This window comes from Lepus europaeus, chromosome 17 (assembly GCF_033115175.1).
Source record: "Lepus europaeus isolate LE1 chromosome 17, mLepTim1.pri, whole genome shotgun sequence".
In the NCBI taxonomy this organism is placed as follows: domain Eukaryota; kingdom Metazoa; phylum Chordata; class Mammalia; order Lagomorpha; family Leporidae; genus Lepus; species Lepus europaeus.
Genome location: NC_084843.1, coordinates 9,739,933 through 9,754,564, shown reverse-complemented (window position 1 = coordinate 9,754,564; position 14,632 = coordinate 9,739,933). Strand labels below are relative to the sequence as shown.

The window sequence follows — 14,632 nt, the reverse complement described above, 5'->3', positions numbered from 1 at the left end:
AGATGGAGGACCCCTTCTACCAATGCCTCATTTGTTGGGGACATAAAAGTGTATGTTAGAGACTGGTGTTGCAACACAGTAGGTTAAGCCTCCGCCTGTGGTGCCGGCATCCCATAGGGGCTCCTGGCTGTTTCACTTCCAATCCAGTTCTCTGCTATGGCCTGGGAAAGCAGCGGAAGAGGCCCAAGTGCTTGGGTCCCTGCACCCGTGTGGGGGACCCAGAAGAAGCTCCTGGCTCCTGGCTTTGGATTGGCACAGCTCTAGCCATTGTGGCCATTTGGGAGATGAACCAGCAGATGGAAAACCTCTCTCTGTCTCCATCTTTCTCCAACTCTGCCTCTCAAATAAATAAATCTTTTTAAAAAATGGATGTTAATCTTTTTAGCAACAATCCAAAAGGAATGCAAGAATATGAGACTAGTGTAATAACACTCTGATGTAGTTTCCATAACTTTAAGTACTGTTGACATGCTGTCAGCATCTTCCACCTGATTTCCTCCCAGCATTGCTGGGCACATATGGGAAGGAGGAGCCTTGACTGGACCCTGAATTCTTTAAAACAATACACGTATCAGGATGCTCGAGAGATAACTGAAGGGTTTTGAATGTGAACTGCATTTTAGGTCATTGCTTTGAACCAGTATTAAAACCTTGGTGTGAAAAAATAGTGTTAGAAATATACCTGATCACTTTCTGACTCTTGAGTTGAAAATTTCACTTAATATTTTATCTGTAATTTATTTTTTATTTAACTACATACAAGAAAATTCCTTCTTTATTCATTTTTAAGTAAGTTTTTTTAGTACCTACATTTTAAAAAGTGAAAAGAAACAGATGAAATTTACTGTAATAGAAATTTTATTTAAACCAGTACATCCAAAATATTAGCAATTTAACATATAATCAGTATTAAAAATTACTAAGGTTTTATAACATTTTCAGTTGAAAAAGTAGTCATGTACCACATACGTAGCTACTGTTCAGCCACTGAGTTGAGTATCAGTGTTTAACGTAATTAAATGGGATAAATCTCCATTTCCTCCATGTCCTAGCCAAGTTTGAGTGCTCGGCAGCCACACAGAACTAGTATCATTGGAAGATGCAGCTGGAAGTCTGTGTGGGTCACTTCAGTGGGCAACACCCTTTATAGATCTGTGTCATTGTATCTGTGCAAGGACTCATGGGAGAAAGGCTCGACAGGATGCTGGAGGGGTGGTGAGGCTGTAAATGCAGTGGACCCCTGGAGAATAAGACCTGAGGTCGAGACTGATGATGTAGGTGCTCAGAGCACAGTCGCTGGCCTTTGGAGCCTTTGGATCTGGTGTTTCTTTACAGTGAAACGTGTTGACAGGCAGGCAGGTCATGCCTGTTAGTGTCCTAGTGCTGGACGTGGGTGCCAGAGCCCAGCATCGAGGAAGCTTTCTGGGGCTCCCTTTGTAAGTCAGACCTGGAATGCCACTGCTCAGGGGTAGTGATCCTGTCGTCTTATAGAAAAGCCAAGACATTGGATCGTATGAGAGATGCAAGTAAATGCTAACTTTTATATTTTATTGGTGTCTGTCGTGTCATTGCATTGAGTCTTTTATTCAAGTATTAGCAGAGTTTCATGCCGCACAGGGCACGTAAATTTTAAAAGGGGAAGAAAAATCTCCCAGTCAGATTGGAATGCAGAGAATCTCTCCACCCTTAGCCTGTGTCTCCCCAGCTGTTACTACATTGAGTTCTCCCCTCAGTTCTTCAGATTTGTACCCTGTTCTTTGCTCACTTCTCTGGAAGCGAAAGTTTCATTATAGTATAAAACTTTATTTTCAAAACCTGTTTTGTTTGTTTTTGTTTGTGGTCTAGAGCCTGTGTGGTGTCCATATCTGCTCGTCCCCAGGGCCTCCCTTGCCTTGAAAGCCTTCCTGCTACACCAGCCTTGGGATGGACGGTATTCTTTGGACATTTCTCACGTGTGAGTTTTTCCATGTTTGTTTTGCTTTGATGATTTACCTGGAGTTGAAGGACACCCATGAAAATTGTCTGTAGCCGATACACCAGGGCTTAAAAAGACTTGAGCCTTAACACCAAGCCAAGAGAAGGCAGACGCGCCAAAAGAACCCCGATCTGCCCCTCAGATCGCCTCCCCTGCCCCAGGACCTTTGTAGCCTTGTGGGTGCGTGAGGAGTGGAAAACATCTGTTGCTCTCAGGTGGCCGTGTGGTTGTCTAACAGTCTGAGCACGGATGGGCACGTCATGATGAGAGAGGATGAGTAGGACGAGGGCCTGCTGAGGCCAGGGGAGCGTGGGGACCAGACCGTACGCTTCCAGAACAGCATCATGGGTGTGTTAGTTCATAAATCGCAGGTGAGGCAAACAAAAACTTCACAGAAAATATCATTTGTGGTCACTGATTAGATGCACACATTACTGAATTTACGCCGGGCGGAATGCACGGGTATGCATGGAGTGGGGGACTTTTGAAAAATATGACGAGGCTTCAGTTCTCCAAGAGCTGTCTGCGGAGCAGAATAGATTCCTTTAGTCACCACTAAGTTCTTTATGGAACGGAAGCTAAAACCAATGTGTTGACAGCTGCTGATAAATGTGCTGGCTTCTTGGAAGCCAAAGAGACTTTCTTCACTTATTTCTTTGCTTTGACCCAGTTCGATAAAAGCGGACATTAAAAATGACTGTGGGGCCCTGAGTAGGTTGCTGCCCTTTTGGTCTATAATGAAGTTTTTAACTAAGGTCTACAAAGAAGTTATTTCTACATTAATTTTTTTCTGATGAAGAAATGGATGATTGTACATGACGTGATAATGAACTCATTTAAAATCTTTTCTGCACAGTGATTACCCAGAAAATGAAGAAATAAAGACTCTCCTTCAGGAGCAGTTGAATTCGTTGTCCAAGTAAGCTCTCTGTGTTTTATTAGATAAGAATATGAGAAAAGAAAAATTCAGGACTGGATTTTTACAATGAAAATAATGCATGTCATAGAAATGGTGGCCCGAGAAGAGGCCGTTCTGTTCACAAAGGGTTGTTTCCCCCGGAGTCTTCGTTTCGTAGACAAGGACCTTTCTGATGGGTGCAGCGACAGAGCATCCCTCTCCACAGGGTGAGACCTGCCTGCGCTCGCATGGGCTGTGGTGGGAGCCGCCTCACAGCCCCGCCTGCCTCCCCCTCAGCTGCCTGAAGCCTTGTGCTGCAGGACACGCCCCCCCCGCCCCCCCCCAATGAATTCTGTACGTCAGCAGACTGAGAGATTCGTGTGCTCTAGAGCCAAGAGTTTCTAAGAGGCGGTTTCGGGAATAATATTATAAAGGAAAGAGAAAAATGTGGGTCCGTAAGGAGTTCTTGGCATTTCTTTAGTAATCTAGTATCTGCCACATGAAATTATAATAATTAAAAAATGAAATATAATGGAATGCTTACTGATGGCAAATTCAAAATAGCTACTTTGTTTGCCCTATCCGAAGATTAACATTTAAATTTAAGTGAAAAACTTAAAGACTTAAAAGATTTAAAGAATGTCTTCTCCCCTGGTTTATGAATATTCTGTATTTGGCTATTTTAGAAAGATTTTATAGAAACACTAGCCATTCCTCCTTCAGTGTTTCATTCTGGCAGTATTTTCAGAGTAAGTTCTGAGTGCCATCTTCTCTAACGATTAACAACCATTTTCTGAGCAACGTTACCCTTCCCATGCTTCATATTTTCACACACAGGCCCGCCAGCCACAGCAGAGCCCACGGTCCCTGTGCTGGTGGGCAGGCGCTGCTTCTCCACACTTGAGGACCTCATGCCCCACGCTTTAACTTCAGGGTCCTGGCAAAGGAACTTTCCTTTTTAAAAGTTCTGAGCATAGTCTTTGAGTGGAACATTCCATTTCCAGGGTCTATCGATGTATCGCCTTGCTCTGTTGATTGATTGAAATCTTCTCTTGTGCTTCTGTTTGGATTCCTGTCTGCAGTGACATAAAGAAACTCCTGCTTGATCCAGAATTCACTCTCCTGCAGAGGTGCCTGCTTGTGTCAAGGTAACACTTTTGGAGGTGATCTGTGTAAGAGACAGACTTTCAAATTAGCTTGTATTTAGGACTTGTAGTTACAACCAATCTTTCAGAATTTAGAAAACTATGCAATTCATTCTTTAGATGTGTCACAGTTAGTTTTGAGAGTAGTAATACAAATAGGAGGAAACATCAAACTACATTCAAACATGAGTTGTCGGTCTTCTGTATGGAAAAGAGTCCTCCCAGACAGCTGTTCAAATTGTGTGTCTTGGGCTGCTGCTGTGGCGTAGCAGGTGAGGCCGCTGCCTGTGGTGCCGGCATTCCATAGGGCGCCGCTCTGAGTCCTGGCTGCTCCACTTCCAATCCAGCTCCTGCTACTGCCTGGGGAGGTAGTAGAAGAAGGCCCAAGTGATTGGGCCCCTGCACCCATGTGGGAGACCTGGAGGAAGCCCCAGGCTCCTGGCTTCAGATTGGCCTAGCTCTGGCCATTGCAGCCAATTGGGGAGTAAACCAGTGGATGGAAGACTCACACTCTCCACCCCCCCCCCCCCATCACTCCACCTTTCAAATAAATAAATCTTTAAAAAAATGTTTCAAAAGTTTGTATCTTAGAACATTAGCTACAAATGGCATAGACTCAAATATACCGTTACATTATATTTAGATGTAATAACCTATACATCCTCACTGTAGAGTGGTCACTTATAAAAAGGCCTTTCTTTCCCTCCACTCCCCAGAAACTAGATGGCACATGACTTGCACGTCTTGTCTAGCCTGTTATCTTGGAGAAACTTGTTCCCAGTGGTTCCAGATCAGAAGGTGTGCTAAGGGCATACCTGGAAAGTACTTGATCTTAGCACAGAACAGAGGTACTGGGGAGTGCAGGGGCCCTGTGCATTCAGGCCCCTGTGTATTGGAGACCTAGCAGCACAGCTGGAGGACTTGCTGCTTTTTCCCTTCCCTGTGCCAGGCCCGTGCCAGTGTCCCAGTAGACTTTGCAAAGAGAGCAGTGTTTGCCGTACTGCTGACCACTCTAGGAAACCAGGTCCGGGCCCAGGGGTGCTGGGAGAGCAGTGGTGACTTTGGTTCGGCCCTTCTCAGGCTTTATGGGGATGAATCGGAGCTGCACTTCTGGACGGTGGCGGCCCATTACCTGCACAGCCTGTCCCAGGACAAGCCCACCGGCACAGCAGCCACGAAGGACAAGTTGAACAACCCTCTCGATATATGTTACGACATACTCTGTGAAAATGCCTATTTTCAGGTATTCATTGTTAAAACGTTGAAAGCTGTCATCCTGATGACTTCCGTCTTTGTAAATATCCTAAACTTGGGGAACTTTCTAACCAAGTTGAAGTCCACTATGAGAAATAAGTCTCAGGACACAAAAGGCTCAAATGCTGAGCATTTTAGTGGATATTCACATTTTGTTATCAAACAGTTTTTTAAATTTGTCTTAAATTCTGTAGCAGGTTCATTTTAATTCTATTTTTTTATCTTTCTGTAACAATAAATGTTCTGTGCACTTGGGTTAAATTTGCATAGCAAAGGTGGCCTCAGTGCCAGCTCCCTCAAGCGCCACCTTCTGGGAGCAGGCATGCATGCACATGAATGAATGGCAGTGCATTTCAGTTCAAGTTCTTAGGCAGTTGTTGGACTTCCATAAAGCTGATTTGCTGGTAATCTAGGTCAGGCTCATGTTTATTAAAATGACTTTCTGAAGTACATTAAATGTAAACAGTTCAATAGTCCTACAGTCTGGGCTCAGTTTTCTTTCTCTTCCTCTCTCCCCCGTTACAGAAATTTCAGCTGGAAAGGGTTAATCTGCAGGAAGTGAAGAGGTCAACTTATGACCACACAAGGAAATGCACAGACCAGCTGCTGCTCTTGGGTCAAGTATGTCAGTTTTTGTTAACTTTCTGTGCCCCAGGGAGGTGCGAGGCGAAGTGTTTCAGCACTTGTGTCTTCTAACACTTCTGCAGATACCTCTCATAGTGCCTCCCCCGGAATAGGTTTCCATCCCTGTGAACTTGTGCCCACTCTCAAAATAATACCAGCAGGCATTGTGAGGAACAGAAACAGATGGGTACCCAGCCTGCGATTTGGCTGTCATATTGCTAGATGAAGCCTCGCTGCTTGGTTCCGTGTGTCTCCGGAACGGCTGGTGCAGAGCTGGAAGAGGCGGATCCATGGGCACCTGCATGCACCTGATTGGCTTCATGTTTGTCTCAGAAACGTAGTGTACACGCAGTGTGTGTAAACACAGATCCAAGACCATGTGTTAAAAATGAACATCTTTCTTAAGCTCTGAACTTGGAGTGTTCCACATCATCACCTTCAAAAGGTGGCCGGCGCCGCGGCTCACTAGGCTAATCCTCCGCCTTGCGGCGCCGGCACACCGGGTTCTAGTCCCGGTCGGGGCGCCGGATTCTGTCCCGGTTGCCCCTCTTCCAGGCCAGCTCTGCTGTGGCCAGGGAGTGCAGTGGAGGATGGCCCAAGTGCTTGGGCCCTGCACCCCATGGGAGACCAGGAGAAGCACCTGGCTCCTGCCATCGGATCGGCGCGGTGCGCCGGCCACAGCACGCCAGCCGCAGTGGCCATTGGAGGGTGAACCAACAGCAAAGGAAGACCTTTCTCTCTGTCTCTCTCACTGTCCACTGTGCCTGTCAAAAAAAAATTTAAAAAAAAAGGTTATGTTAGAGAAAGCTATTTCATAATTGGAAAAACTGTTGCTCTTATTAGACAGACAGAGCTGTGCAGCTGCTGTTGGAAACAAGTGCCGATAACCAGCACTATTACTGTGACTCCCTGAAGGCCTGCCTGGTTACCACTGTCACCTCGTCGGGCCCCTCTCAGAGCACCATTAAGCTGGTGGCGACTAACATGATTGCCAATGGCAAGCTGGCAGGTAAGGCCACCTTATGGCTGTTTGTCAGTACTTGGGAAATCAGACTGCTCTCAGCACAGTGGCTGGTTATGGAGGACATGTCATTCTCAGCTATCGATGCTGACGAAAGTAGTATAAGATGACCATAATTTACCATCTAATCATTGCCACAACGGCAGGCATAAACTGGACAGCCTGAGCAAACCAGAACAGTGGAGCCTGGGAGAGAGTTGGGCTCACCTGTGGTTTTTCCAGACTGCACAGTGTTCCTCCCTTGGTTACTTGCATGGAACTTTTGTAATATTTTATTTTAAAGTTTAAGTCAAGTGTCTCCTTAGATACTCGGTGCACGAGAGTAGCTGAGGTCCAGTGGTGACTCCTTAGTGATGACTCGTCCAAGAGAGAGCGCAGTGTCTCTTGTGCCTTACAGAGGGCGTTCAGTTGCTCTGCCTGATAGACAAGGCCGCCGACGCCTGCCGCTACCTGCAGACGTACGGCGAGTGGAATCGCGCAGCCTGGCTCGCAAAGGTAGGTGATTGCGCCCGGCACCTGGAGCGTTTGGGACAGAAAGCTGAGCTCTTGGCTCTGATGTGGAAGCATTTCTGGCCTGCAAAGCTGCTTTGCAGCGTTTTCTCTCACGTCTCTTCTCGTGGAGAAGTGGAGCCGTCGTTGGTAGCAGTCAGGTGAAAGCAGCTGCGCCCTCTCCCTGCTGGGTCTGACCCAGACTGAGCCAGGAGGTGTTGCAGCCCGCGGGTCCCACAGACACGGGCCTTAGCCCTGCTGGCCGGGTCAGTGGCGCCTCCATGCAGGGCTCGGAGGCGAGGCCTAGCACCTGCTTCCCAGGAGCGGATCTCCTGTCGGGAAATTGTTTTTCCTTCATAGCGAGTGGGCTGGTTCTGCTGTTATGTGTGCCTCTGTCTCAGGTCCGCCTAAGTTCTGAAGAGTGTGCCGATGTTCTGAAACGGTGGGTCGACCACCTGTGTTCTCCGCAAGTCAATCAGAAGTCCAAGGCCCTGCTGGTCCTGCTCTCCCTGGGCTGTTTTTCCAGTGTGGCAGAGACACTTCACAGGTATAGCGCCAGCGGCCCTGGACTCTGCGCGGCCCGGGATCCCCCACACTTCACAGAGTGTCCAGCGGTAGACAGCCAGAGTGCTCAGTTCAGATTAGTGGAAACTCCTAGAGGATAACTGATTCGCATCCGGTCTAGGAGCTGTGGTGTTTTTCTGCCAGTGGACTGTCAGGACCACTAGGCACCTGTTAAAAAAGATGGCAAGAGAAGCCTTCAGAGACCTGGGAACGATTCTGCTCTGAGTGGAGCAGCAGGGAGGAAGCCCGTGGGCAGTAGGAAGGGAAGAAAGCATGACCAGGTGGGGCATCCCTTCCAGACACCCCTGAGAGAGGGACCCTTTGCTTCTGAGGGGACATTGACTTAGTGAGCACCAGGGAGACGTGTTGAGACGTGTTGAGGCAGATATGACAAGAGATTACTTGTTCACTCTGGACAGCAGGTGCCTGAGGACTCACAGATCTCAGTACATGAGAGGTGTTCGTGGAGAAATGGCATTGAAATGTTTGAAAATCCATGCGTAGTTCCTTCATAACACAGGTTTTTTGTGAACTCTGGAAGAACCTTCCTATTTAAACTGCCTCACAATGTTTTTAAGTGTTAATTTTTAAAGAGTTCTTGGGGTCGGACATGTGTGTATCTTCTTTCCTTTATAAACTGGGTCTTAGAAAGCCCCAGAAGCCCTCCCAGAGGCTAACCCTGACCTTGTGTGTTGCAGCATGAGGTACTTCGACAGAGCGGCCCTGTTTGTGGAAGCGTGCCTGGAGTATGGCGCCTTCGCAGGCGGCGAGCACACGGATATCCTTTCTAGTTCGTTCACACTTAGGGAGGAGAATGGCACGCGTGGGGCTTGGGGCTCCCCTGTTGGTGCTGCCTGGGCTCTGTTACGCTGAAAAAGATTCATGTTCTGATTCAGCAGGGCTGGGGACGGGGAGGGATGGAAGGAGAGAGAATCAGGCACAGGGTCATTGCGCCACTGGCGTCAGCTGGGAACCGTGAAAGGGGAGGGACCCGCATTTTATAATGCTTGATGGGAGACAGAATGCAAATGAAAGAAACTCTAGGGGCAGAGTACAGCTCCGGTACTTTAAAATGTTACTCATTCAAAGCAAGGCGTGCCATGGAATGGATTTTATGTTTACTTGGGAAATATATGCTGGAAGAGAGAAAATGGAAGGAATCCCACTGTCAGCTGTAGTGACAGTCGAACAGGGAGCAGGATATAGCACTTCACAGATGCCACACTGTGGGCTGCCCAGCCAAGAACATTTTACTTCTTCAGCACTTCTCAGGCACATTTTTTTCTTTGAAAAGAGTGGGTTTGAGAATACAGCTCCCAATTCCCTATGTTTGCATGCACAGCCTTTTTCCTGTTGTACTTTTAAAAAAAAAAATTTTATTTGAAAGTCAGAGTTAGAGAAAGAGCTTCCATCTAGGTGCTGTTTCACTCCCCAGATGGCCACAACGGCGAGGGCTGGGCCAGGCTGAAACCAGGAGCCAGGAGCTGCTTCCAGGTCTCCCACCTGGGTAGCGGGGCCCAGACACTTAGGCCATCTTGCTCTGCATTTTCCAGGCCATTAGCAGGGAGCGAGATTGGAGGTGGAACACACGAACCAGTGCCCATAGGGCAGTGGCTTTACGTGCTACACTACAATGCCTTCCCCTGCACTTTTTCTTTAATTATTACATTTGGCCTCATTTCTGCATGTCAGGTATTTGGTTGTGTGTGTGTGTGTGTGTGTACTTTGCTGTTGTTATAGGAAAACTAAAACTAAGCTAATTTTTTTAAACTGTAAAGCCTGAGCTTCCTTGCTCACGTCCCAGCTGGTGAAGTTGGACCTGGGTCAGAGGACCCAGCACCCAGATACATGGAGCTCCTTGGGTGTCCGTGTCCCTCCCCCGCCTGCCAACCTCGGACTTCACTTCGTTCTTTGTTTCTCCACTCATTAGCTGGGTGTAGGTGGTGGGAGAATGTGGCGGCGTCTCTGGAAGGAGAAGCTGAAGCTCAGCGGGTGCCCGGTGTCGTGGTACAGACCGGGATGTCGCCTGTGCAGCCAGGAATCGCTCTTCCCCCCGCACAGGGTGCTCCTCCGGGCTGCCCGCCGTGGACACCAGGTCTCTCCGCAGCAGCCCTGCTCTCTCCTCCTGCCCGGGGAGCCTGCGTGGAGCATCAGCTTGGCCCCACCACTTGTCTTTTCCTTAACCGCAGCCTACAGAGGCTCATTTCTGCCATCTACACAGACTACGCCCGAAGTTTGAAGAACCTCGGCTTTAAACAGGGAGCCGCTCTTTTTGCTTCTAAAGCTGGAGCAGCTGGCAAAGAGCTGTTGGCGGAGCTGGAATCCCCCAAGCAGGAGCCCAGAGAAGAGTGACAGGCTGACTTGGGAGGCAGGGCGGGAGCGCGAGCTAATCCGCCGTGGTCACGGTCATGCTCACAGTTACAGTCCAGACAATGAGGAAGGCAGGGTCCCATGAGCTGGCCAAGGCCTCCTGAGGCTGGCCGTGCACTTAGACTAGGAGCAAGTTCCTTGTCCTGTGTAGATTTCCAAAAAATGAACGCTTCCGATTTTACAAGTGGGTCGTCTTTATACTTTTGGGAAGAGAGCTTTAAGAATCCCTGGAAAGACTTAATTTTTTAAAACTTAAGATTGAAGAGACTGAAGTGCTTTTCTCGTTGACTAAAGATGCCGAAGAACAGGTTTACGGTGCTGCTGCTCGAATCTGTGCTGGCCTGTTTGTGTCCAGCCAGGACACAGGCAGGACAGAGCTGCTCACGACAGCGACCACAGCTTGCTGTGTTCTCACCTTGAAAATGCATTTGATTCCTTGGTTCAGGCAGTTACCAAAATTTTGTAATTTCAGGCCCATAGGTCATAGGGAGGTTGGAAGTTCCACGTTTGGCTCCGGTATGTGGCGTCTTTGGTATTTTGAATTTTAACTCCTCCTATGATGCATTACGTAACCTCATTTTTGAAGTCTCTCTCTTTGTACTTTAATTTTCTGTCTTTGTGTTTTTTAGTAGCTGAAATATATGAGATGTAGCTATTATAAATTATTGCTGGGAATTTGAATGTCTGTAACTTAGAAAAACGATAAATAAAAAGAACATTCCAATCAGGCCTTGGTGTTCTGTGCGAACCTAGCTGAGGCACTGGTGCCCCAGGAGCCACCCAGCTGCCCGCTCCAAGGCCACGGCCTCTCCTGCCGCACGTGCAGCGTGGGCAGGCCTGGTACCCATGCCTGGGGCTGCTCAGCCTCTGCGTCCCCGCGTGGGACTGTGGCTCCACGGACAGAAAGCAGAAGCGCACGGTTGAACTGCCCTGTCTTTCCCTCCCGGGCCTCACCCGCCATGTTTGTACCCTTTCTAACCAACCAGCTGGACCCCCTCCCTGGAATACTTGTTCCCAGACAGTGCTCGGGCCAGTGGTTCTAGAAGGGACCCAGGATCCATTCACTGACTGTGCCTGGCGAGGTCCTCCACTCGCCTTTCTGTGCCGGGCAGGTTACGGCAGGATTTGGAAAGGCCGCGGCAGACCCGGCTCCCTCTGCGGTGCCGTGCTGAAGGGGATGTGCAGATGCGCTCATTCACGCAGCCCCGGACCGCAGCTGGCACCGCACACCGGCCGCCTAGCAGCAGGCGCTTAGTTCCCAGTTCTGGAGCCGGAAGTCCGAGGTTGGTGTCCTGGCGAGGGCCTGCTTGTGTGGCCTTTAGGGCTTCTGGCCTTGTCTTCACGGGCCTTCCTCTGGACGTGGAAACAGTGAGGCCTCTGCCAGTCAAACCCTCATCACCTAATCTAGCCGTAATTACCCCCCACCAAGACCCCACCTCCAGGTGCCATCACACAGAGGAGTGAGGTGTGAGTGGGGATGCACGGGCATTCAGCCCATCACCACCCTCGGCCAGCTGGAAAGACAGCAGGCAGAGAGGAGACGGAAGTTTTGTTCCAGACTGCAGAGTGGTGCGTGCTAAAATCCAGATTTGAGGCTCGGGGTGAGCAGGGCGTGAGGCGTTGCCTGGCTGCAGAGCGAAGCAGATGAGACTCGGTAGCTGCGCGGCAGCCTGGGCCTGTCGGGGACCAGCTGGTTGGGGGCGGTCTGAGCACCTCACAACAAGGAGACCAGGCCTGTGTCGGACACAGCTGGAAGTGCCCCGGCTGGCGCCCCTGGCCGTGGCAGTGATCCAAGCCAGAGCCGAGAGGCTGCACCGCCCTCTGGGAAACACGAGGAATCGCGCTGAACAGGAGTGAACCACTTAGGAAGGATTTTAAGCACATCACGTTCCCGCCGCATTCGCAAAGGCGCCTTCACGGGGAACCAGACCAGCAGCTGGGAGCCCGAGGGTGGCTCAGGGCAGCAGAGCCCGTGCCAGCCCCCCAGGAGTCCGTGTCAGGGCCCTGGCCTGGCCACCACCGGCCTGTTCTGGGCTGGGGGCTCCCGCGGGAGGAAGGCGGGCCGGAGTTGGGTGTTTCCTTGTGGCTGATCTTGTCAGAGCTCTCCCCTCCCCTCTCCAGCGGCTCCCTCTGCCCTGCTCCGTGGCCAACGAACGGGTCCGTGCCTCACTGCCGTCCTGCTCCAGCTCCTCCGGGGCTCGGGGAGCGGCGGCCAGGGGTTCTCTGCTTTCAAGATGGCTGTCAGAGCAGCACGCACTCCTGTCTCAGGTGCACCGCCTCAGAACATCTCCACACAGCTTGCTCAGCTGCTGCTTCCTGGAGAGGTCGTCGCATGGGTATTGTCGCCGCGAATCCTGGCTCTGTGCTTGGACATGTCACTTGTGCACGTGTTAGGAGTCGAGCATTGAGGCACCATCCTGTCATTGTGCTGCCAACGTAGCAGAATTGTGCCAGGCAGGGGGCAGCCGTGCGGGGATGTTCTAGCCAACAGGGCCACTTCTGTGGAGCCTGTGTGGGATTGTTGACTGACTCCAAATATTCGGAATGAAAGAGCCCTTCCTCCAATGAAAGTGGACAGGCGTGTCTACCTGCTTAGACCGTGCAGGTGAGAGAGAAGGCACGGAGCGTCAGCAAGCAGCCCTAAAGCTGCCGGAACACAAGGAGGCAGTCGCAGGACCACGGAGAGCGGACGGCCGGCTGCCTCCCGGCCTTCCCTGCGGGCCCTGCCTGCCTCCCCCATGTGTTGGGTTGGATGTGCAGCACCCACCTGAAACAGCCCCACACCTGCCCCCCACGGCGGCTTTGAGGGACTGCAGCCCTTAGGGAGTCCTGGGGACCCCTGGAAGCATTTCAGTGTTTGGCTCTTGTGCCTCAAAAAAAAAAAAAAAAAAACAAAAAAACAAAACACCCTCACCTGTTTGGTTTGAGGGATGCAGAACAGTGATTAGCCTGGGCAGAAGCGCCCGTGGAGTGCCCAGGGAGGACTGTCCGGGTTCCTCAGGGGCGCCCCTGAGCTTGCCCGGCTTCCACACGTTGACTGCGCAAAGAGAAACAGCTCTGTAAGAGTGAGATGCGTTCCGGGCGGAGGGGAGCGGCCCAGCCTGGGAGACGGAAGCCCAGGGGCCCTCGGTGAGCCATGGGGAGCGGTGCCGAGTGGTCCCATCCCAGTCCGCAGGGTGGCCCTGCCTCGGCTCGGCCCAGTGAGGCGGGCTCCGGGTCAGCGTGGGTGGGCTTCGTACAGGTTGCTGGTGACGATCTGGGGAGCGTGGCTGGAACAGTCACCCTGAGAGACAGGCTGTGGGGAAGCAGGATCCTGATGGGGGGTCTGGGACTGGACGGGGAAGCTGTGGGTGCAGAAGGAAGGACTGCGCAAGGCGGCTGCGGGGGGAGGACACGCCCCTGGTGCACAGCTCTGTGCTGACGCCCCACTGGGGTCTTGGTGGGTGGGCTTCTCTAAAATGCTTTGCAGGCTCCCTGGGGGAAGTTTGATCTCACGCATTTAAAATTAGCAAAGCCAAGAACCGTAGGACGCAGGGTTTTCAAGAACCTGTGGTATGTCACTTCAGAAAGACTGGACTTGGGGCCAGCATTGTGGCGCAGTGAGTTATGCCACTTCCTGCAGCACTGGCATCCCGTTTGGGCGCTGGTTTGAGTCCTGGCTGCTCCACTTCACATCCAGCTCCTGGCTAATGCACCTGGGAAAGCAGCCTGAGTGCTTGGGCCCCTGCATCCACTTTGGAGATCCGGATGGACGTCCAGTCTTCTGCCAGGCCCAGCCCTGGGCGCTGGGACCATTTGGGAAGAGAGCCAGTGGAGAGAATATTGATCAATCTCTCTGTCTCTCCCTCCCTCCCCCCCTCTCTCTCCCTCCCTCCCTCTTACTGTCTTTCTCTGTGTGTCCCTCTCGCTCACTCTGCCTTTTAAATAAATATTTAAAAAAAAAAAAAAAAGACTGGATTTGAACAAATATTTGAGATGAGAGAAAATGTAGCTCAAGGGATCCGTGCTCCTTTTGCAGTTACGGTAAGTTTCAGATGAATCAAGGTGGCTGATGGGAACGCAGGGGAAAGGGGAGCTACCTGGGGGGGCAGGGCCCCACACGGTCAGTGCCCCTCCACTAGGCGATGCCCACGTTAGAGGCCACACCCCACCCACTGCCCCTTTCTGTACAGTTCCAGGACACAACTGCGCCGCCTGCTGGCTGTGCCGTCCAGGGCTGTTCGCTCCAGCAGAGGTCACGTTGCCTTTCATAGCAGAACACCTGCTGACCCCTGCTCTGGGGCCGGTCTGCT

The 14,632-nt window shown here is 50.9% G+C and overlaps 1 protein-coding gene across 1 annotated transcript in view; it reads left to right on the top strand.

Moving 5' to 3' along the window:
* Positions 1 to 11,063, top strand: part of WDR11 (WD repeat domain 11) — a 61,296-nt gene extending 50,233 nt beyond the window's left edge. The window contains exons 20-29 of the mRNA XM_062214645.1: positions 1,846 to 1,954; positions 2,832 to 2,894; positions 3,956 to 4,021; positions 5,099 to 5,261; positions 5,798 to 5,893; positions 6,740 to 6,905; positions 7,315 to 7,412; positions 7,808 to 7,953; positions 8,669 to 8,749; positions 10,166 to 11,063. Of these exons, the coding sequence (XP_062070629.1) occupies positions 1,846 to 1,954; positions 2,832 to 2,894; positions 3,956 to 4,021; positions 5,099 to 5,261; positions 5,798 to 5,893; positions 6,740 to 6,905; positions 7,315 to 7,412; positions 7,808 to 7,953; positions 8,669 to 8,749; positions 10,166 to 10,322 (1,145 nt within the window). The 3' untranslated portion in view covers positions 10,323 to 11,063. The remainder of the gene's footprint in view (positions 1 to 1,845; positions 1,955 to 2,831; positions 2,895 to 3,955; positions 4,022 to 5,098; positions 5,262 to 5,797; positions 5,894 to 6,739; positions 6,906 to 7,314; positions 7,413 to 7,807; positions 7,954 to 8,668; positions 8,750 to 10,165) is intronic.
* The last annotated feature ends 3,569 nt before the right edge of the window (positions 11,064 to 14,632 follow it).